The sequence below is a fragment of the Channa argus genome, chromosome 8 (genome assembly GCF_033026475.1).
Source record: "Channa argus isolate prfri chromosome 8, Channa argus male v1.0, whole genome shotgun sequence".
Taxonomy (NCBI): Eukaryota; Metazoa; Chordata; class Actinopteri; order Anabantiformes; family Channidae; genus Channa; species Channa argus.
The window spans coordinates 25444011-25469080 of record NC_090204.1 but is presented as its reverse complement, the minus strand read 5'-3'; the positions used below and the strand labels follow the sequence as shown (position 1 = coordinate 25469080).

The following is a 25070-nucleotide window of genomic DNA, read 5'->3' as shown; positions in this document are numbered from 1 at the left end:
TTAGTCTACAAATATTTGGGAAAACATTGGCCGATAATGACGAGATGAAAACATAAAATATCCTGACGCCTGCTCAGCTGTGAGCTGTATCTCAAGCTCTAATTTTTGATGTGCACATTTCACTTCACATAACCCCTTCTTATAAATACAGCCTTATTATTTTTGATGGCAAACTCTATAACTGTTTCTGCTGTGGCGACTATTATCCATATTATTGTACATTTGATGCAGTATTGATGTACATTACTGCAGTATTATTAATTCAATGTTTACGCGTTGAAGCCTTAATCGTGTTGGTATTTGTTTTGCAGTGTGTCTAACTCAACTTTTCGTTAACAAAAAACTCCCATGAAATATGTGATTGATGTAAAAGGAAAGTAGTACGTACATCTTGTAATTATGCATAAATAGATACCAGCACGTTTTTGTTTTCTTTCTTCCTCATCACTTACGTTTTGCTATGTCTTTATTCTATTAATATTCCTTCTGCATGCGCACATCCCTAGTGGGTGTTTAAACTGCAGTTAGACGTAAGAAGTCATATTAAACTCACATTAAATAACCTGCAACAATAAATGCACAAAATACGCGCACGTGCAAATGCGAAGCAACACGGGCTCAACCATGACTGTGGTGCATCACATTCCACGAGGCGCTGCTTTATTCTTACACCGTCACTCTTTATTTGGAATAAGTGCTAGTTTTGATCTCCCGGTAGGACTTTTACCCTCCACCGTTTTGCGTTGCTGTTATTTTCCGGTTTCATTACGCACTTGAATCTGCTTTAAAATATGAAGGGAAGAGATGCGGGAAAGACCGAACTGTGGCTATATTGAACCATCCACCGGTGCAGCTGATCTATTTTTAGCTGGGAACTACACCAGCTCTGACTGCAGACACTGTGAGGGGAAATCACCAGGGCTGCTCTGCTGCTGTCTTCATCAAACCACTTGCATGTCACTGGCGCAAATGAAGGCAGGAAAGGGACACGACGTCTGCGTCTGTGTGTGAGCCGCGCGTCTCAGAAGTGCACGCGGGAAAAGGAGAAGAACTGTTTTTGTGATGAAGGCAGCTTGCTGAGCCTCGTGGTCAGCTGTTCTGATGATCAACACAGGCGAGCCCGATCCTTCCTATGAGTGAGTCCTGCCGGAGCGCAGGATCAGCCTTGACCGCAGGTGGTCAGACAGGGCGAGAGGGGGGCGATAGGGGGGAGGCAGAGAGAGAGGGAGAGAGAGAGGGAGGCGTGCTGCACATTGGTCGGGCTACTTTTCTGACGACACACCAACAATTGTCAACCTGTGGACAGAGCACGCACACTGCTCCCTTGTCTCCTCCACTGTCACTCTCTCCACATGCCGAGCTCGGCCCTCGGACATCCTGACGCATGAACTGGGAGAGGGTGCCGGTTCGAATCCCGTAAGAAGGAGAGGAACGGAAAAGTTGAGGGGTCGTGCGCCACTCCCGCTTTATGAATGGCCGGAACATGGAAGAGATGCCATTCGAAAGAGTCAAGACCCGGCGGAGGAAGGGTCACTGCCCGGCCGCTGCGCCGCTGGGCGCCATCGCCTGCGAGGACGAGTTCAACAGCCACGAGCTGGAGGCTCTTTTCCAGAGCTACAACCTGAAGCTGGAGCAGACCGCCACCCTCAAAGCGCTGGCGGTGCTAATTGTGGCCGCGTCGTCGCTTTCACTGGTGGAGCTACTGTCCAGCCCGCGTCTCACCTTGTCCAAGGGTTCCTACCCAGTGCACTGCGTGGTGTTTCTGTCTCTGTTCATCGTCACCAACGTCAAATACCTGCAGGTGACGCAGCTGCAGCAGATCGCCAAGCTGGCCCTGCTCTTCAGCTTCACCTTTGCGCTGCTCTGCTGCCCGTTCCCGCTGGCGCTCGGCACGTCGGAGCTGGTCAGCGCCGCTGCCCCGGAGCAAGGCGTGTGGCAGCTCATGCTGGTCACCGTCGTGGCGTACGTGCTGCTGCCGGTGCGGACGCTGCTCGCTGTGCTCTTCGGGGTGATGCTGGCCGCGTCCCACTTCATTGTCATAGCCACTTCGATCACGGGAAGGAAACAAAAGATGTGGAGACCGGTAAGTGCCCCCTGTCCAGTCACTCATCCACCACGAGCCAGTCCTATCAAATCATTAGCGGGTTGAGTCGCCTTCAACCGTCCAGGAACTTTTGAGCTCCAGTGAATTAGTGACGCTGGGAGGCAGCGTGTCTACGCATCCCAGCTCCTCTCGAGGAAAAGAGCTTCAAACATCCTCAGTGATCGATTTTGGCCCCAGGTTTCTGATGCTGTAAAACTGGAAACAAGTAGAAAGTTTCACTTGTGCGCAGCGGAGTAATGAAGTGGACGAAGCTTTGTGCAGAGCCTCGTACAGAACTTCCAGCACAGCACCACTGTATTAAACATGTATTTTAACTAAATCTGGTTTCTCTGTTCTGTAACATTTTGATCTCCCAACTTTTGGGTTTGAATCCTTTCCCACTGACAGTGACCAGTGTGTGTGGTTATTTTAGGGCTTTAAAGACGAATTTTAAAGTAGCCTACAAGCAAAAACAAAACAAAACAGAAAACGTGGTTTAGTGCAGCAGACACATGCTTTTATTGCATGAACATGATCATGTGTTTATTGATCATGATCAGTCACAACCTCTCATTTATCTTGCAGCCCACTGGGGGGTTCAGATCCCCATATTTGGAACTGCTATAAGACACAAACTTCCTTCCATAATGTTTAAGAAAAAATCAGAATAGCCTGACATGCTTAGTTTATTGGCACCGCAGCATTGTAAGCCACAGGCTGACCCCTGATCACAGGTGTTACTAGCAAGCCTTTCCTGTATTTACTTTTTAAGGGGAAACTACCCAGGAATTTACGAGAAATGTCCGAAGAATCAAACCTAACTTTGTATTGCACAAATAAGTTCTCCCACGTTCATTTTCTCACCATAATTCCACTAAACCTAGGCGTGATTTGGTTTCGCTCATCCGTTACCACATGAACCGGAGTGTTTTGTGGAGTGTGTTGCGATACAGAGAAAGTGTCAGCCATCAGAAGGTGATGGATTTGGAATGTTTCTCTGACCTTTAACATATGACCTTGGTGGAATCGATGATCCAGAGTGGCCACAGAGTTCACCTTCTGAATGAAGTGTTCGGTGGGATCAGTAGCTTCTGATGACTTAATCAATACTGCTCCTGTGTTCCACTGTATGGCTTTACTTCTTCACCATTCAATCCATCCTACGGATTAATGAAATATGATTAGGTCCAGTCTAACCAGGATGGACATACCAAACAGATGTGTGCGTTTCTCCACGTGCGTTTCACATGTCTGTTCTTGTTTGCGTTCAGCTGGTGGCCAACGCAGTGCTGTTCACCAGCGTCAACTTGTCGGGGGTGTTTGTGAGGATCCTCACGGAGCGCACCCAGAGGAAAGTCTTCCTGCAAGCCCGCAGCTGCATCGAGGAGAGGCTGAGGCTGGAAGACGAGAACGAGAAACAGGTGAGCTGTGAGTCTGCACGCGCTTAATGCGCAAACATGCAAAGCTGCACAAGCGACAGCAGGATAACACGCAACCACACGTCCGTAAAAGCTTCATAGTCTCTTCTTGTGTTTGTTTGTAAAGGTTTCAGGTGCCAGTGCATTCTACCAACCTGCCCACAGGCGCACAGTAACTATGACAGCAGCTATTTAAGGAAAGAACAATTACTGTGGCCCGTGTACCAGCGCCACACGTTCCACCCCCTCCGCACACACCTACATGAAGCGATTTTACTAAGGAACAATCACAAACACTTTGATGTGCCGCAGCCTGCTCAACACACACCAGTTGTGAAACAGAGATTTACCTTCTCCGTGGATGTGATTTGCCTCTACACACACGTTCACCTCACAGTTGAGCGCACGTGCACATTTAGCATCTGCGCTTTGTAGATTAGATGATATGCTGTGCTTCCTCCAGTAGTAACAGGCTTCTGACAGGTAATTACACAAGCAGATTGCTTACATGGCCTCCTTTACTCCAGTAAAGGTCACAGTTTATGAGGGTGAGACAAACACACACAGACCATCGACTAGGATCTATCAACAGCCCATAACCAGGCCGCTGCTCATGTGAATCGGTAATTTCACCTGGTTATCACGTTGGTGTTTATGTGGGTTTTTAGTCTGAGCTGGATCCACAACATTTGTAGGTCTATGTGATGTGTGTCTGGGTGGCAAACGTCTCAGTTAAATGCAAATCTCAGAAAGCAGAAGTGTAGTTTCCTCTCCACCTGCGAAGCCTTTGGGGAGACAAAGGAAAAACACAACAATGGTGTAAAGAAAATAAGGAACCCACATTTCTAGTTATTGTTACTTTTATTTGCAATTTACTATAATTATTTCCATTAACTATAACTTTATAGTTACTAGTTACCTTTCAGATTTAGAATAATAAGAAAAGGAATATTCATTGGACTGAAGTGACTCAGATTTTAAAATTGAATGTGAAGCAATTAATAATTATAATCAAATTAATATCATATTCAGTGACGTAAATTGTGACTTTGCAATAACTCATGTAACAGGTCTTTACATGTGTTTCCACTCTGCTGTATCAACTGTAAGTAACTTACCTGAGTCCCTTACTTCACTAATATCAATTCAAATGTGAAATGTGAAGTTTTCGTGCACCATGTTGTGAGTTTTATCCTGCCTTTCTGTTGAAGTCCGTGTTTTGACTTTCTGTCATGATTCTGAAAAGCGTTGCTACAGCAGGTCGGTGCTGCTGCCATAGTAGCTCAGAGGAGGAGTGTTGCTTTACCATTGCTTCATCAAGTTTGAACAGTTTAAAACATTATTAGCTTAACAAAGACGTATGCAGGAAACCCACTGGATCGACCATAGCAGGCTGAGCACATTCCCCCAAAATGTATGTTTTGTTTCTTCCTCCTGAATAAACATTTATTTTTTTATTGAGATCCTATCTGTTCATTTTGCAGCATTTTTGTGGAGCAGACAATCTACTGTAAAAGTCAGTGTGGGACTAAGTGAGCCAACGCTTCTTTATGAAAGGGCCACAGTCAAAAGGAGCACACAGCGAATTAAGCCTTGGACCGATCAGAGAAATGGGAATCATTATTGTGTTATCAGAATCCAGTCATTAGGGCGACTGTGGAGCGGTTGTCCACCAATCTCACAGTAATTGGTTCAATCCCCGGCTCCTCTAGTCACATTTCGAAGTGTCCTTGAGCAAGACACAGAACCCCAACTTAGTTGCTCCCAGTGAGTGTTGCATAGCAGCTCCCCTATGAGTGTGAATGGGTGAATATGAAGCAGTGTAAAGTGCTATATAAGTGCAGAACATTTTACCATTTACCATTCATTGGAAGAAAACTAAAAATATTTTATTTACGCCTGACACATGCAGAAGTGTTAAAGCACAAACACTAGTTTAGGTTTTCATTTCGCAGGTGAGGAGCAGGAGTGTGAATGGATGGACAATGTGAAACAGTGTTGCAGGGAGATACAGGAGAGCCCCGGCTGCTTTTATAACCCTGCCTCTCAAAAGCTATTCAGCGGAGCTGCCTGATGATTCATTGTGCATTCACAAGCATTTGACATCCTGCTACAGTTACTTGATGCTACTGCAACTGAGAGTATTCACACACACACACACACACACACATACAGAAACATAAACACACACACACACGTGTAGCTGATGCTGACAGGATCTGTTGATTTGGCTGATGAGACTGAAAACTGACGATATGATGAATTAGTTTGAGCAACTGTGCAGATTCAGTTTCCCAATGAATTCCATTCACACTGGACAAATTTGCAGAAATTATCACTATTCTGTGCATTTTCTGTGATAAACAACTAAACCCAGGATACAACGATTTGTTTATTATATCAGTATTGCAACACTGTCCATAATCATAGAGAATGTGAGGTTAGGTCACAGGGCGTTACCTGTTGGGGACGTGATGCCATCTTGTGTTTATTAGATGGATTAACTCCATATCTTTTGGCTTTGTTTTGTTTAGCTAAAACGTTGTTTAAAGTTTTCACATTTTGGATGGGAAAAGATGAAAAGAAAGAACAGAGACCCTAGCTGGAGAAATTAAAGTACAACATTAAATTCCAAGAGAGGGCAACCTTTTTTCCTTTGGGCTGTTCCCTGTCAGGGGTCTCCACAACAAATCATGTGCCTCCATCTAACTCTATCCTCAGCATCCTATTCTCTCACACCAACTAACTTCATGTCCTCCCTCACTACATCCATAAATCTCCTCTTTGGTCTTCTTCTAGACCTCCTGCCTGGCAGCTCCAACCTCAGCATCCTTCTACCGATATATTCACAGTTTCTTCTCTAAACATGTCCAAACAACCTCAATCTGGCCTCTCTGACTTTATCTCCTAAACATCTAACATGAGCTGTCCCTCTGATGTCCTCATTCCTGATCCTGTCCATCCTCCTCACTTCCAAAGAGAACCTCAACATCTTAAGCTCTGCTACCTCCAGCTCTGCCTCCTGTCACCTCTTCAGTGCCACTGTCTCTGAGCAAACAACTTTCCTTGGAAAAAACTAAGAAGGATAAATACATGGTTCAGTGCAAGTGCACTCCTACTGACCTGCTGTGGAGACACCTTTTCAGAATCATAACACAAAGTCAAGACACAGGCTCCAACTTAGCAACAGAAAGACCGGGCAAATCAATACTCACTGCCGCAGACATGAGTAAACAGACCCCATCAATCATAAGACGGTGTCTCCAAAGAGTTGACTCAGCGTGGCGTCAAATTCACATTTTCTAATGCACTATGGCATTTTTCACTTACCTGTGCAGCCCTATGTAGAACTTTATATACACAATGACGTTCAAGGAGCCGAAATCAATGAAAGCAAATTGATCACTATTAAAAATAGTGCAGACCTAAATACAAGTGAAGACATTGCTTGGACTCACAGAAAAGTTTTGAGGAGCTCCAAAGAAAATCTGGAAAGTATCGAGAGCAGAGAGAGATATGGAATTTTGTTTTTGTTGGATTTCTTCTAAACATGTTCAGTTCCTGTTTTGGAGCTTTGAACACTAATCATCACAACAGTTAGTTTACAACTAAATAAACGAAAAAGGCTTATGACTTATTTAAAGTGAATACGTATTGTTGCTGTTTCCTCGTTCTGTCAGTTCACATTAAAATGTAAAACACATCTTAATTTCTTAATTCTTCCTCCTAACTGCTCATTCTTGGGCACTAGATCAATTTATTAGAACAAAGTTGTTTCTGTTCTATACATCTCTTAGACATCTGTTTGTTCTGGACAAAGAATCTTATTTCATGGGCCTAAGGACACAGGATGTTGTTATTGTGTATACTGTAAAACCCTATGTTGCAAATTTGTAATTTTTATGAATTCCCTGCAGCCCAGTGGTGGAGTAGGTAATGCTGCCACCTCACAGCTATAAAGGTCCCTGGTTTGAATCCCTGGCCTTTCTGTGTGGCGTTTGCATGTTTATTTAAAGCCACATTACTACAGCTCATGGAGAAGTGTTTTTTTTTTTTTTTGTGGCAGAAAACAAGAGCACTCTCTTAGTGCTTTGCTTCTGAAAAATCTCTCTCTTGATGTTTACAGCAGGGCAAAGAGCATTTAGTTTTTTTTCTCATCCTTACATGGATACATCCACCCTGCATAAACTTCTACCCCCTCCCTCCTCAGGAGCGCCTGCTAATGAGCCTACTGCCCAGGAATGTTGCCATGGAGATGAAGGAGGACTTCCTAAAGCCGCCTGAAAGGATCTTTCACAAGATCTACATCCAACGCCATGACAATGTCAGGTATGGGGTGTCATGACAACTGTGGACCACAGAGGTGTGTGTGGACTGTTTTGATCCAGGTGTCACCTGCTGTGACGTCAGCGTCAAGAATAGAAGGAAACCAATTAAGATTAGCCATGAATGCAGAAGAAAAGGGGCAGAGCGTTGTTGTTACCAGCTCATTTCAGAACGTACATTTCCTCTGTTTCATCATTTGTGTGTGAGACAGATTTAAATCTGTGGTAAAAAATATATTAAACATAGTTGTGAGTATAGAGGCAAAAGCAGCCAGAAAGAGGTATTGGTGACACTGTGCCACAAAAGGATTTTAGTACTTGAATAACATAAGTAAAGCAGCTAGAATATATATATGTATGATAATGTACAAATTGATGTAAAAACAATGTGAAAATATCTGCTAAAATTGCAGCTAAATATGGGTTTGTTCAGATTGTTCAGGCTATGCTTGAAAGCAGGACCACGGGGTGGTTTCATGTGGACAATAAGATATGATCGGGAAAGTCCAACTGGAGGGACACAGTTGGACGCCTACAACGCCTACAAAATGCCAAAACATACAACAGTGGTTTGTAATACCCTGTTTGTAAAACTGTTGTATCTTGGCAATGGCAATGTTAAAGTTCAGTAGAAGTGCATTGTTCAATCTGGAAATAACAACTCCTTGAATGTAAAAGTTGGATTTTTTCCACATGGGGCAAAACTTTGCCTGAACTCAGCCTTGTAGTGAGTTTCAGCTTCAGGGATTCACTGGTTCATTTTCAACACTCTACAACAAGGATGCTTTACTAAATGGGCTACTGTGCACAGGTCCAGAATCCCAAAAGGTCACAGAGCAAAGCCTCTGAAGTGGTTTGTTTGCATTTCTTTTTCACCAAGATCTCCAGCCTTTACCCTCTTATAGGTAATTTGCCTTTAGCTTTTTATAGGACCAGTTTGTTGAAAGACTGCCCCTACGCACAGAGACATAAAAGCTGAAATGAATCTAATCAAATCAGGGATGAAAAACTAAAATGGAAGCTCAAATTCAATCAAAAAAATGTATTAATGTGAAACTATTACATCACAGCTTCTATCATGGCTGTAGGCTCTAGATCTAGATAGTGACACTAGATTAAAGGGAGAAATTCAATGACACAAAAATTCTGTATCATGAGCCATCTAGTTTAGAAATGAGAAACCCATGCTTAAGCCATTTATCCTTGTTATTAGAAGCGTCCACGGACCACAGGGTCAGTAGTTCGATCCCCGGTCCCAGCTATATGTCGAATTTTCTCTGGACAAGACAATAAACCCCAACAGCCCATTCCCATCTCCAGCTGTGCAGTGCCGGTCCAAGCCAGGTAGAAACTGGGGAGGGTTGCGTCAGGAAGGGAATCCAACATAAAAACTGTGCCGAATCAACATGAAGACAATGATCCGCTGCGGTGACCCTGAACTCAAGGGATAAGCCAAAAAGAACAAAAATAAATAAATAAATACAAACACAAATACAAATACTTAAGTCCCCTGTGCACAATATGTTTCTGTACTTTTTAAAGATTAAGCAATACACAAATTATTCATAGTGTTGGTGACAAATATATCCATCCATACTGTATATTAGTTATATTAGAAATAAGCTAAATTGCAAATTGATTTTTCCTTAAATTACAGTTCTGCACAAACATTCACAGGTTGCCGGTTTTTCCCAGTTTTACATTACAAATCTCTCAGTTTGTAACTGTTGCTCTAACTAATGACTAACTAACTATTTGAACACATTCTCTACGGTTCTGATCTTTTTATGCACATTTTCTGACATTTTCTAGAGTTAAAAACAAACTAACAAGTTGTACAGTAAATGAAAACCATCTATCTTTGTGAATTGTATCTTGTGTTGCTTTTATAATGATAATGATACCGGGGAGCGTGAGAATCTGGCCTGACTTTGAGCTGATTACATTCCAACAAGGCAGGAAAGTATCAGAGAGTGTGGGAGTTGAAGGCTAGGTAGCATGTCAACAGCACTCCTCTCAAGAAGCAATCCTCTCCACTCTCTGTCTGCTGATGTGTCTGCTCAGCTCCCTCACTAACCCACAGCTTGGGAACATCAGTGCTCGTTCACCAGCCTGGCTGCCAAACATCATGTTGCTGAACCCGGTGAGCCGGCACCTGCTCGTCTCCAGGGAGCAACACACACGTGGTGGGAAAAAAATGTTGCCCAGCAGGGGCGTGACATTCTCCCTGATCTGGCATCCTTTGATGTGGCCCAGAGAATGTTACTTCGCAGACATATTCGACCTACCCTCCTTTGTCCCCCTCCGTCTTCCTCTCGCCTCCTGCTCCTCACCCACCAGGCACAAGCACAACCTGCAGCACAGTGCCATTCAAAGACAAATCACACTACAGAGCTCTTCTGCGGAGCAGTAGTCGTGATCCCAGCTTTGCATACATCAGGCTCCTGAGCAACTATACTGTGCTGCCAGGAAGAGCACAGCAGCTCAGTCACGATGCAGAAGAAGGAGCCTTTTCATGTGACTAAAGCCTGGGAGGGGTTGAATCTAAAGATGTGGTTTGTCCAGACCAAAATGTGTCCCTAGCTCTGAAAGAAAGTGACGATTGGCTGGCCAGAATCATCATGCTTTACATGTCTCATGTTTCACTTTACAAGTTTTACTGAGAAAAACATCATGACTGCTCGTGTCTGGACAGGACAAGACAAAAAAAACACCCACCAAGAGGACTTCTAGTGACATGTGTGGTATATTATTATTGTCTGGCAGGAGCCAAAGCAAAAGTAAAACTACATTTTTATTAGCACTACCTCACATGGACAGAGTCAGTGCTGTGCAAATTCCAACTTCACAGGAGCTACCTGGTTCAAGCAGAATACAACACATTGGTTCACATTCATAGTTTCAGTTTTGAATTTTGAGCGTACTTCAAAATGAACTAATTCACGTTCATTTCTGTGACATCACACCCTATGAATGCTTTTTTACCCAAGACACGTGTTTTGTTGGTGGGGTGGGAAAGTTAGCGGGATTTGTGACCATTCAGAAGCTCTTAGTGCTTCAGAAGCTCAACTGACCTATGCCTCTTGTTGAAGGTCTCAGACACATCGAGTGAAGCATAGTGAAACATGGTGAAGGAGTGTAGAGATGCCAATCAAGTAAACAAAAGCTTTCATGCTCAGGTTTGCACACAGGGTGAATAATAGTCATGTTCTTCAGTTGGAAAGGATCTGTTCAGGTTATTGTTTACTAAAAAATTACCACACTCCAGGAACGGCTCAATGAACAGCGCACACTTAATGTGCTCAAATAAGCTCTTTGCTATATGCCCTATATACATAGCATTAGGTGCTTGGTTGTATTTTAACTCTAAAAATAAATAAACTTTTATGAATTATTTAATGTAAACATGTTGGTTTAGTGTATCTTCCTCTTCTATGCTGGATTTCTTTGATTTAAGACTGATTTTTAAAACTAAAAGTGAGCTTGTGTGGAATGTGAAGTAACTGTAGTGTTAACAGAAGCATGTGAGCATCCGTGGTGTTGTCCTCATTTCTTAGAGTGTATTCACAGACACTGTGGACAACAGGAAACATTTGGGACCAACAGCCTGTTCCATATGCATGAATAGCACAAATGAATAGCAAGTTTCTATAAACCCAAGTGGAAAAATCTTAAACTCATTCTTTAATAAAAAGATAAGTTGCGAGAGTTGCGGCAGGGAGGCCGTCCGGTGTGTAAAAACTCGTGCCAAATCAACGTGTGGGGACCCCTGAAGGGACAAGCCGAAAGCCGTCGATTTACTGTTAATGCTTGATGTTTTTGTCAAATTCAATTAAAATCGAACAAAGTATTGTTTAAATAACAGTTCAGAAGCTGAAGTTTCATATTGGCATAGTATTTGAAGCTCTGCTCACAGCCTCAGCCTGCGTGACTTTACACAGGAAAGAGTCAATAAGATCTATAACACTTTGTTTTGCTGCCATCTGGCCTGTCTCTGAGAAAATGAACAAGGGGCTAAGTAGCTTTCAACACCTTTCCCAACCCCAGTTCATCATCCGGCCAGCAGCAGCAGCAGCCAATTTACCTCTGTAATTAATTTAGTGGTTGCCCTAAAAGATGCCTTCATTTTCCATTGGTTTACAGAAGTCACTGCTTGCTTCACATTTAAACACCATTAGCCAATTTCTCTGTGTCGGTGCAAATGCTGCATATTTTGTCTCCAGTGACGGAGACAAATACTCCTCTGGGCAGTTACCAATGCAAAAAGCCTTCTGTTTCTTCTGTTTTTGTGCTTACTTGTACTGAAACCTGCACAGTGACAACATTGGGAAAAAAAGATCAGTTGTCATGTCAAAAAGATCAGTTTGGCTCTTTGGATTTAAATGTCTCTTTCATTGTCCCCTGACAGTATCCTGTTTGCAGACATTGTGGGTTTCACCAGCTTGGCTTCTCAGTGCACTGCTCAGGAACTGGTCAAACTGCTCAACGAACTCTTTGGCAAATTTGATGAACTGGCCACGGTAAGTCCATGTTTTCTCGCTAGTGCTCATCTCTACTGCTTTTATAATGACACAGATGGAAGAAACCTACACTTAGTTCAGTACAAAGATATTTTATTCAAATCCTTTCTTTAGTATTTAACACATAAATTATCATTTTAAACATGATCCAGATTCAGGTGCTGTGAGTTATGATACAACTGTTATGCCTTAGGTTAACAGGCACATTTTCCTGTACACTGTGGACTGTCTCAGACTTTTATTCTGCATGGTCAAGCTTAATTAGTTTTTCAGTAGCCTTTCTTGAACTTTTTCTACAATAAGAAATTGAACCCTTACTTGATTTTCTGAACAGATTTATTATAGAATATGATCTGATCCTTATCATAGTCACTGGTACAGAGAAACATTTTCTGCTTCAGTTAAAAAACAACTCCATCTTGTCATTATGAGACGATCTTTTCATGTTGGTATGAAATTCCATTGTCTGCAACCTGAACCTCAGTAGAAGTTGGAAAAACCACAAACGTCAAAATAAATGTACAACAAAATGGCTAGAATGACATTCGTTTCAAATGCCTCAATCCAAGGCCCAACGTTAACCTGATAAAGATGCTGTGGCCAAACCTTAACTAGCCAAAATTCCTCATGAACATTTTGCAGGTCTAATCCACAGTTACAAGAAGCTGGTTTGAGTTTACTGCAGCCAAAGGACGTTTAACAAGTGAATAAACTCAAGGGTTCACTTATGTTTTCTACCAGTACTTCTGGTACTTCAGTCTGAAGAAAATGCTCTCAAGTCAGAAAGAAACAAAGTTGCTATGACTCAACTTCCAGATAATTATTATAAAGACATTTTTTTTCAAAGAACATCATTTCATCTTATGACCAATAAATGCAGAAAACCGTGTAATTCCCCAGGGCTCACTGTATATTTAACACCAACATAATGAAATTTATTTTGCGAATGTGCAAAAATTGCTTATTTACACATTCAACAGACAGTGACAGTAACATTTATTTTGCCTTTTAGCTCTGTTTCGGCCTCAACCACCCACTGAACATAAGATTTTCCTCTTGATGATCACTGTGTAGCTTTGTTTGTCTACTGCTTGGTGCTGGGCAGCTTTAGTGCACAAATGTTTCCAGAGCCTTTTATTTCTGGCGCTAGTCACAATGCTGATGAGAGGGGGGCTAACTTCACCAAAGCAGTAAGGTTGCAGGTAAAACCAGCAGAAGACTGCTCTGCTACATTGAGCTGAATATAGGAAATGCAGAGTTGAGTCTTTATGGCTATTTGTGATTATAAACTCTTAAATAATATTGATGTACAATAACTTAAAACAGAGGTAATAGTAGATTTGATTTCAGTGCTTTGTGCACACGATTTGAAATCACAGAATCTCTTATGAAACATTGCCACTGGGCCATCAGTCAGCATACAGTGAGAGAGGCATGCTGGCTGCAAGCAAGTCCTCACAGTTGGTGAGCTCCTGTTTCAGCATGTTGTACCTCTGCAACACAAACCGCCTCCAAGAAAATGTATTATTTAGTCCAGGAGCTCATTTATTATGCCAAGCCATATATTGATCCGAACAGTGAAACTAACGCTGGACAGGCTGACTGATGTGTAGGAGGAACAGCAGATGAAGGTCAAGAAAGAGAAGGGAGAGAAGGAGATGACTGAACAGATTTTGGTCAGAGGGGAGATAAGGGCTGATGTGTGTGTGTGTGTGTGTGTGTGTATGTATGTATGTGTGTGTGTGTGTGTGTGTGTATGTGTGCTATTGGAAGTACTGCACTTCATACAGCAAATTTATAGTAGCATACATGTCAGTAAGCCTGTGTAGTGTTGTTCCCTGGAAACGGTTAGATGAGTGATAGGTTATCTGCTGCCAAACTACTGTTATCATATTAATACTGCATGAGCCACACACACAGTTTTTTTTTCTTCCCAAAACCCAAACTTGTTGTAAAGGTTGAGGTTTCCAGCTTGCCTTCTTCAAGTGTTTAAATCTGAAACTACTGGCTCGATGTTGTGGTGTATACAAGGAAAACTGAGCTCTGGTAGAAATGCTCTGATATTGGTTTATAGGAGGTGAACGTAGCGCTGTGTTTAAGTCTTTACAGCAGCAAACTTATTTCTCTGGACAAAGAAGTCGGAATTGTTTTTTCCGTGATTCTAACTTGATTAACTAATAAATATTGTGTGATGAAGATGTAAGCTCCAGTTTAAAGCTGCAGCTGCTGTTTTTTTTAAGCAAACACATATAACCTGCCCAGAACCAAACAGCAGCTACACAAAATTAACTGATGAAAACATTTAGCAACTTTGGGGCCTTTGTTTTTCTTAGAAGTTAGCAGGGACCAACCGAGATTTAAAATAGGTGAGAAAAATACAATATGAATGCCAATGACAGCTGGATGCATAAAAAGTAACTATTTATTTATGTGGTACAACCTTCTCAGGCCATGGTGGTGACAGTATTTGTCAGGGCAGAGCTTTAAAAACTATTTAAAATTTAAAAATGAGAATTTAGAGATGCTACATTAGCTTTGTAAGATTTATAAAGGCTTTGTTTGCATCCCCTCGAAGGTCACAAATTATAAAAGCAGCTTTAAAATAGATTATAGAAGTGGCTGAAAATGTAGGTACAATAATCTTGTTTCTGGGTGTTAACTTTGCTTGTTAATGAGCTAAAGATGTGAAGTTCCTTTTTTTTTTTTTACAATGTTTTAATAAATATTAATAAATTGTAGCCTTTTGTAGAATAATTTATTTACCCTCTCATTGATACATTACTTGTAAACCACACAATTAAACACTTTAGTATATTATATTAATTTTTTAAATTATTTACATATGATCTGTTATTCGCTATTCACACATTTGTAGTTTGAACCTTCTAATGACAGTTAAGCAAAATTTCTCCCAAAATGTCAGTTACACCACATTCGCAGTGAAGCCTCAGTGAGCAACATGTCTGATCCCTTTTTCCACCATGCCAAGAGATCTCTGCAGACAGTTTCCATTCGCTTTGTACATCCACACACATGCACACGCATACACAAAGTCACATGATCAGCAGGATAATCCCTCGAGTTCATTCTGCATCTCAGCAATCAGTCATGGCTCGACGAAGGGAGAGAGACACAGGGAGAGACAGAGCAAGATACACGGTGATGTGTGGCTTACTATCAGTGCTCCAGGGCTCAGTAAGCCATTATATTGAAATCTTGTGATGACAATATACTGTGTGCATGTGTGTGTGTGTAGCTGCAGCTGCATCCTAATTGAGATTTATACCCTGTCGTGTTAGCACAGAGAAATTCACTTTCAAACCAGCTCTGTCACAGCTGCTCAGCCCGTCTCACTGCTGTATGCTACACAACGCGTTCATTATTCCCCTGAGGCTTAGCCTAAACATAACCATAACAGACACATGCCTAACTTAACTCTAACTTCCACATAACCGTAATGAAAACAGGAATGAATCAAGCCCAATTAGGGACACAGATTTTGCCCCCAATTAGACAAACCATGTCCAATCAGCTGGTGTAAAATCCACAATTTGTCTCCAAAAGCAAAGACAGATAGTGCTCTCCTGAGACATGAATTGCTGTCAGCTGATAATGTCTCTCACTTCTGTTCACTCACTCATGTTTCTTTTCCTAGCACTGGGATAATCATCCACATTCTGAATTCTCATATCCTCCCACGCCAGAATCTTTCTGCACCCGTGAGCAGAAAACCAGAGCACCCTGTCTCCTCCCTTCTCATCTCTGCCTCTTACTCTGCAGTCGTCAGGAATCCTGTGTGTGTGTGTTTGTGTGTGTGTGTGTGTGTATTAGTAATTAAAAATAAAAATAGTTTTCATTATTTTTGTGAACTAAATAGTTTTAGTCAACATTAAAATGTTAGTAAAATGTTTACATATAAAATTTGCTCCCCCTTGGTAAATTAATTAACTATCAAATGTGTCGCAGACGCAGATAATATTTAATATTTTCTGTCTTAAATATTAAGACAGAATGTGTCTTAAATATTATGTTGTTTGCATCCCCAAGATGCAATTTATATATATATATATATATATATATATATATATATATATATATATATATATATATATATATATATAAAAACACACACACGCACACACACACACCTGTGCATATATACACACACATATCAATATGACAAAACAATAACGCTTTGAACAGCACTGATTCGTTTGATGCCGTTAATGCGGGTTTGGTTATGATGCAGAGCTCCACAGTGTGAGTGACTGTGTGTGACTGTAGCTGACCCAATCTCTTCATTTTATTTGAACTAGAGGAATGAGAGTAACAATAATTATAGTTGTGGTGTTTCTGATACAGTTTATCTGCCGTTTGTCTCAGTCTAATGGAGATCGGGGCAGCTCCTACACAAACACACACACAGCAGCAGCAGGGAGACAGATCCCAGCTAAGATAAGACACTCAGGTGGACAACTCTGTTACTGTATCATGACACACAGCGTAAAAACCAAATACAAGCAGTTCATTAAAACACGCATCAAACTTTTAATAGCATAATTGTGAAACAGTGATGTCAGCTTTGCCTCTGGTGATTGCGTAAATGTGTTAATCATAGCGAGAGTTCTTCACTCTAATTACCATGAAAAAGCTAAAACAACAGCTGACTGTATGTTATGTTAACTGTCTAGAAAAAGTTCTGGCGTTTATTAGCAGCCTCCACACTGAACCTGCCCCGCTCCCTCTACCAGCTGTACCAGTGGACAACTGGTGGACATCAGATGGAGAAGAAAAAAGCATCACAGACATATTTCTGTATTCATTTTAAAGCTCACCCAGTGATTAATATCAGGACTATTTTTTAATTTTGTTAAAGGGATAAAAGGGAAATATTATATGTGTCATTAAATGATACATCTTACTCTACATTTACTTTACATTTTATTTCTCAATCCATTACCAAGTCAGTACCATCACTACTGCCTGTCCACTCGTCTGCCATTGAGAATTAAAACTCACTTTACTGCAAATTCTGAGCAGATAAAACATATGTAATTACTAAATTATTTGCAGACCCAATCGACTGACAGCTCTAATAAGAACAAACTACATGTCAGATGTTAAAACCGAGGTATTTTATCATTGCATGGAAAATATTAGCTTATTTTGAATTTGATGGCAGCAACAATTCTGAAAAAAGTGGGAACAGAAGCAACAAAAAGCTGGAAAAGTAAATGCTACAATTCAAAGACAAATGGAGCATTTGACAACTAATTAGACTAATTGGCAGAGGTTCACCAATCTGTGACAATATGTCTAAAAATTGTGGAACAATTTTAGAAAGATTTTCCTCAACGTAAAATTGTGAAGACTTTGAAAATCCCACCATCTACAGTTTATAATATGATCAAAAGATTCAGACAATAAGGATGAATCTCTGTGCATAAGGGATAAGGTCAAAGGTCAAAACTGGATGCATATGGTTCAATCCAGACAACGTCTCTTTCAGGGAAGGTTTTGCATATTTAAGAAAGACAATGCTAAACCACATACTGCATCCATCACATGGTTTTACAGGAGAAGAGTCCGAGTGCTGAACTGGCCTTTCTGCAGTCCAAACTTTTCACCAATAGAAAACATTTGACGCAACAAAAAATCCGTCAACAAAGTCCCAGGACTGTTGAGCAGCTAAAATCCTGAATCACACAAGAATGGAACAACATTCCTCTCCTAAACTCCAGCAACTGGTCTCCTCACTTCCCAGACGTTTACAGACCGCTGTTAAAAGAGGAGGTGATGATACACAATGATAAACATAACCATCTTCCAACGTTTTTGAGATGTGTTACTGCCATCAAATTCTAAATGAGCTAATATTTTCCATGAAATGGTAAAATGTCTCAATTCCAACATCTGATATGTTGTTTATGTCCTATTCTGAATAAAATATGGATTGATGAGATTTCAAATCTTGCATTCTGTTTTTATTTATGTTTTACACATCATCCCAACTTTTTTGGAATTAGGATTGTACATAGTGTCTACAGTTAGAAACAGAAACCCTTTGTGCGCATCTGAACATGTACCTCTAAAGTATGTTTGCATGTGATCATGCAGTTCTTTAATTGTGCCCTTTTCAGGTAAACAATCAGTGTTGTGCGTGTACATTAGTGCTTATATGTCTTATCATAGATGATCTGTCTGCAAATGTGTGGGTGGTATTCTACTTCAAGAGCACGTCGGAGCAATTAGGTGGCTTCAAGTACAAACATACACATGGGTGCATTAGCAGACACGTGGATTTTGTGAGTAGAGATGCAGCTGCAGCATGTACTGTATTTTTTATATGTCCGTAACTTTTCACAATCTTTTTATTTTTTTTAATAGGGTTTAAAAATAGAATTGTGTGTACATAAATAGTAACTAGAGAAGCACTAAAACTTAAACAAATGGGTTATTTTGAGAAGTAGTCATACTACTGACAATACTAAAGTCAGAATTTCAAAAATAAAGTTGTGATATTTTGAGAATATTGTGGTGACAAATGGTCATGTTTACTTTTACAGCAGTGGCCTTACAGTGAGCCAGTCACAGTTAAATAATTAATGCACACCAACTAGATTTAAAAATGTTTTTGTACCTCAGTCTGTCAACCTGCTTAATTACAAACTGGGTTCTCGATGGGCCTTAATGACTATATTATTGTACTGCAGGTACCTTTCCAGCATTTCTGAACTCATCAAAGTTTGTGTTTGGGATGTGTGTTTGTAGTGTGTGTGTTGTATTGGCTAGTGCCTTCATGAATGTATGATGTAAAAATGAGCCCCAGGGCACAGACAAGGGAAGGGCCCTGTCTTTTGTAATTTTACATCTTCTTTTGAATGTTTTGTGTCTAAATGTGGTCGTTAGTGTTTATTGTTAGATGTTTTGTGTCTGATTTTAGTTATTTTGTGTCTATATTTATATTCTTTGTTATTATAATTATTTTGGGTGTTGTCTGAATAGCAAATTTAGCATCTTTTCTGGAGTTTTTGTGCATTTCACTGTGGTCATTTTATGACCTAGGTCTATTTAGTAATCCATCCATTGGTGCCTGGGGACGCAAGACAAATTTTACAAAAATGTAATTAAACCCAACACCAACTACCACACATCTAAACTATGTATGTGGTTTAAGTTTTTTGTGGTTAAAGTTTACTTTTCATTATTTATTTTATTGTAATGTTAGAAATGAATTACATACTGTACACACTGAGGAATTTTTGCTTTGTATTGCGGCATTTTCTCAGCTGAGGCGGTTACTTTCTGTATCGGGACATCTGTGGGTGCATCTTTAGGGAAGAAGAGACTTTCTCGCCATTCATAGCTTTAAATTTGTTTTTAGTATAGAGAATGTACATTTGAAGTCACACTGTGTTGAACTTTTGTTTTCATGTTCCATCTTGTAAGATTCCTTAAGACTTTCTATCGGTGAACTGGAAGCTTTTGTCAATAATCTAAAAAGCATCAATAACCACAGTACATCAGTAGGAGTGCTGCCTTATCTTTGCCCCATCTCCATCAGGTTTGACCTATTTAAACACCTTTTTTTAGCAAAACAAAACAAAATGTAGACAAGCATCAGCAGCACATTTGTTTTATAAGCCTAACTTCTGCTGTTTGGTGGACAAGAATGGACCAAATAATCTGTGTCCAACTCTGTTTCTTTAGGAGAATCACTGCAGGCGGATTAAGATACTGGGGGACTGTTACTACTGTGTGTCAGGGCTGACCCAGCCCAAAGCAGACCATGCCCACTGCTGCGTGGAGATGGGCCTGGACATGATTGACACAATTGCGTGAGTCACACTTACAATCATGCATCTTCTTTGCAACATGCACCTGCAAGTTTGAACAAGTTAACACACAAGGTTTAATTTTATCTGAATGAACAGTGGATCTACAACTATTTAGAGAGCGACCGTAACAGAATGTAGAAGTTCCTGTAATGCAAAGCTGCTGTCAACACAAAAAGATGAGCAGATGTCTTAATGATTTGCAATACAATTTCCGTTCCAATTTTGAGTCAATTCCATATAAACTCTGTCCATACCTGGTCTCAAATAAACTCAAACTATGAAAATATAGCTGCGACTGTGCCTAGACAACCTTTAATGTAAATAATTTATTAAGTTTCATTGTTGGGCTTTTAAAAAATGCTAAGTAGAAGTACAAACCCCCATTTTAGAAACATTGGAACATTGTGTACAATGCAAAGAGAAAAATTGTATCATTTGCAAATCATTTGTAATCATTTTGACTGTAAACATATCAAACTGTAAAATATCATATGTTGAAACTGAGAAATATGTCATCTGAACAATATTTTAATCATACTCATTTTGAATTTGATGCCAGCAACACAGTAGTAAAATGTTTCAAATGAATGCATTTTCTTTTTATCTTTATGTATATTTTATGTGGTGTCCCAACTATTCTGCAAATGGTGTTGGTAAATGGGAATAGTCAACAGAATGGAAAATAGCATTTTTGTTAAAGAGAAAAACTAATGGAATTATTAGTGTGGAAATGTACTTCATTAAAGACAAGAGGTAAACACTGGGGATGTTTGCACTTTGACTGAAACAGAAATAAGAACAAAGTCCTGGCTCTAATACAAGTTAATTCAATTGTAACAAGTCATACACTGATACTATTTTAAATGTATCAGATATTTGGATGAGCCTGAGAATCATTAATCTGTTCGTGTTGAGTGATTAGTTGTACATCAAATATGTTTGACTGTCTTCAGCTTTCAAGAGAGATTTGGATCAGCCTAAACTAAATTTAGCACTCAGTCATTTGACAGATTACCTCTGCATCTCCAAGATTTCTCACACTTTTGCAGAGCTGACTGCCAAACATTTAAAATTGCTCAACATTAATGCAAAACACATGTAATGGGATGATTTGATGAACATTTAGGAGTTTAGCAGAAAGAAATATATGGCGTCGTTCGGACATAATTAATCAATGCAAGAAATGTGCAGATGCATTCTGAAATCTGACAGTAATGCAATTTGAAACAAATTTGCATTCAATAAGACACTGGGTGGCATTCATGCAAACATACCCCCCCCCAGCACATTGACACATACACATACAGCCTTTACGTCATTTCCTTGTGAGAGCACTCGTCTGTCATGTTCTTTCCCTGCTGCTCTGTCTGACAGGATGGATGCTGTTGTAGAAGTCCTTTATCCCAGGGGACAGGTGCTGCCATACACAGTTACTCCTTTGAGTATGTGTGTGTGTTTGTGTTTGTGTGTGTGTGTGTGTGCATGTAACATCTCTCCTTCAGTCTGATTGGCAGAGCACATTTTGCTTTTTGACACACACACACACACACACACACACACACACACACACACACACACACACACACACACACACACACACACACACACACACACACACACACACACACACACACACACAGTCAGCCCTGCACAGCTCTCTATTTCCTTCCTCAAATCTGTGACTCTGTCTCTTGTCTGAAGTGGCTGATCTCCTTCTGGTGATGAGGATCTTTCTGTAGATATTTACTGCAGAGTAAAGGCCCTGGAAAAGTCCTGTTTTATCCCCAATGCACCACAACGAAGCAAAATGAAGGTGGTCTACACATACACAAGCACACACCCCATGATAGTGTTAAAGTTGCAGGATTGTTGGATTGGACACTGCATTTTAACAAAGGTGCAGTGTGTCTTCCTACCTCTACATATACGGGTCAACTTGTTTTGGTCTATGAAGCGCATGTAGTTAAAAAGAGCCTTTGGTGAAGAAAGGGAAATTAGAAATAACTTTTCAGGCTGCACAGAGGCAGACAAATATTAAAAATGTTAGAAATCCAATTAAGTTAATCAAAATAAGGATGGTGATAGTTAAATGGGCAACACTGCAAACATTAGTAAACAGTAAGTAAGGTAGCTATTAAGAAAAGGGTAATAATGGACTAACAAGACTTTGTAGCATGCTAGCTGCAATGTGAGGTTACACATTTACATAATGATAATGTTGTCAGTTTAGTTTATTATTATTATTAAGCCCCCCAGCACAGTGCAGGGCTGCAAGGCAATTTTGGCATAGTAGCCAAATTGTGTTACTACAGCTTCTGCTTTCATCACATGACCCACTCAGGCCAAAAATACTATTTTCACCCACAGAGAATCATTTGAAAAGGAGCAACCATAAAAGGGTCAATGGAAACTTTGTCTTAAACCTTCTGAATCTGCTCTTTTTAATCATCAGATGTAGGTCTGGGAGTCAAGAGGCTCAAGTGAAAAAGGATGCAAGTGCAATGCAACAATGCATAAGCGTGTGGAAGATCCAGTTATTCTTATGTCTATGATCCAAAAGAAGAACAATTGCAAATCATAGTGTAATCTGTTATCCAGCTCTACTTATAGAGTAACTAATGTTTTTGCTGCCTTGTACCTCACTTGTAAGTCGCTTTGGATAAAAGCGTCTGCTAAATGACTAAATGTAAATGTAAATGTAAATGTAATGCTGTATGTTTGAGCCAAACTCCACCCACCCAGAAATATGCCAAAAAAGTGGGGATGGGGCTGAGTGTGGTGGTGCCTATGCCTTTAACTATAGTAGGACTTCTATTACATGTGTTTTAGTAGTGTTTCCATACGAGAAAGTAAGGATTTAGTCAGTTGTGTGTGGTCAGTTGGGACCAGATTAAGTCCGGTTGTAAATCTGATCTCGTTTTCAGCAACATGAGAACTGTTCAGTGAGGTGAGTTGGCATCTGAACAGCCTGCAGGACGGCTTCTGACAGGAGTTATTGGTTAGCATCTATTGTCTTATCTCAGGCAGCTGTGTGGTGATTTACCACTTCTAGGGCGGCTGTAGCTCAGTTGGTAAGGCAGTTGACCATGGGGTCACAGGGTCAGTGGTTCAATCCCCCGCTCCCGGCTACATGTCGAAGTGTCCTTGGGCAAGACACTGAACCCCAAGTTGCTCCCAGTGGGTCAGGTGAGCACCTTGCATGGCAGCCACTGCCATCAGTGTGTGAATGGGTGAATGGGAATCAACATTGTAAAGCGCTTTGGATAAAAGCTCTATATAAGTGACTATTTACCATAAGCGACTATTTGCTAATTATAATATTTCAATATGTTATAATTGATTCTGGAAATAAAAGCTGAAGTGTCAAAGTTAAAATGTAATGTTGCCGCCAGCTTATCAGAAGGGAAAGTTGAAAATTGTTATCTATATTACCATCATCTGTTGACTTAACACAAATCAGTACTGGAATACATGCATATATGGTGCTGTACATTAATACAGGCTGTGTGTAACAAATATATCTTATAATACACTCACTGAGATTTTGTTTTGTCTTTCCTAAAAATGTCTGTTGGCATAACAGTTGTGATTATTTTATTACTTTGCAACTTTACTACTTCTACTGTACAGTTGTGTTTAGGTGTAATCATCAGTGCTAAGCTGCTGCTGTTACCAAGAACACCGCTGGTTCATTTGTATGTAAGTGTAACATCCTCCAGAGGCCCAACTCTGAAATTAAACTTGAAACACCTGTAAATTTTAAAGGAGGTGAGGACGCAGGTGATAAAAACAGTCATCAGGCACCAGATCACCTTAAATGTAAATGTAAATCTAAATGCTAAATAAATATTCTGTTTACCATATCAACAAACCCATGTTTTACTTTTCGGCATATGCACATCTTACTAAAAGTGTTGAATCAGTAACACGCAGAGACACTGATGCTAGAGATATCAAATAGTATTGGATGCACACGTGGCTCAAACTGTGGCTCAAACCAACAGCCCTGAGATTGTCCACTGATCCCAGGGTTGTTGGTTTGATTCCATAGACCTCCACTCAAGTGGAAGTGTCCTTGAGCAAGACACTGAACCCCAAATTAGTAGTTCCCGGTGAGTGTTGGCCAACTGCATAGCAGCTCCTCCATTGGTGTGTAAGTGGGAGAACATGAGAAGCAGTGTAAAGTGCCAATAAGGTAGAAAAGAGCTATAAATGCAGACCAAAATCAATCACTTTGGCTTTGGTTTTTGCTTCATGGTTTAACTTGTTTGTGAAATTCATTGAAAACATCTCCACCATGCTGACTGACAAACAGACCTAAGTAGTTTTTAGTTTGGAGGTTAATTTTGTACACCCCTTTCTCTCCCGCAGGTCAGTAGTGGAGGCAACAGAGGTGGATCTGAATATGCGCGTTGGTCTGCACACAGGACGTGTGCTATGTGGTGTGCTGGGCCTCAGGAAATGGCAGTATGATGTCTGGTCAAACGATGTCACACTAGCAAATGTGATGGAGGCCGGAGGCCTGCCTGGGTCAGTGCTGATTTCTACACACACTGAGAATTTACACATCACAGTATCCCAGCAACAGAGCTAGAATTAGGTTTTATGAAGTATGCATCAGATTATTGCAGTCACAGATGGGGAAATGCATTCTTAGTGGATGTGCTGTAGGTACAAATGTGTATAAACAACATGAACTCTACTCTGTGTCAACTTTAAATAATCAAACATCCTAATTCTTAACTTTGTGGTATAGTATTATCTAAATAATTCCACAGGGATTTATAAATGTTAGTGTAAGAATAAGTATTTTTTTTTTTACATCCCATCCTGTAGCTCTCCCCATGACCATGATTATTAAAGATGTTATAAGGAGTGTTTTTTAT

The 25070-nt window shown here is 40.4% G+C and overlaps 1 protein-coding gene across 5 annotated transcripts in view; it reads left to right on the top strand.

Annotated features, from left to right (window-relative positions):
* The first annotated feature begins 588 nt into the window (after positions 1-588).
* The window catches only part of adcy1a (adenylate cyclase 1a), a 51705-nt gene continuing 27223 nt past the window's right edge, over positions 589-25070 (top strand). For 2 of the 5 annotated variants that reach the window (XM_067514102.1, XM_067514103.1), the window contains exons 1-6: positions 596-2083; positions 3355-3504; positions 7712-7830; positions 12235-12346; positions 20057-20184; positions 24556-24714. In XM_067514102.1, the coding sequence (XP_067370203.1) occupies positions 1469-2083; positions 3355-3504; positions 7712-7830; positions 12235-12346; positions 20057-20184; positions 24556-24714 (1283 nt within the window). In that variant the 5' untranslated portion in view covers positions 596-1468. Of the gene's footprint in view, positions 2084-3354; positions 3505-7711; positions 7831-12234; positions 12347-20056; positions 20185-24555; positions 24715-25070 lie in introns of all 5 variants that reach the window. The other 3 variants (XM_067514104.1, XM_067514101.1, XM_067514105.1) reach the window with 2 other exon arrangements.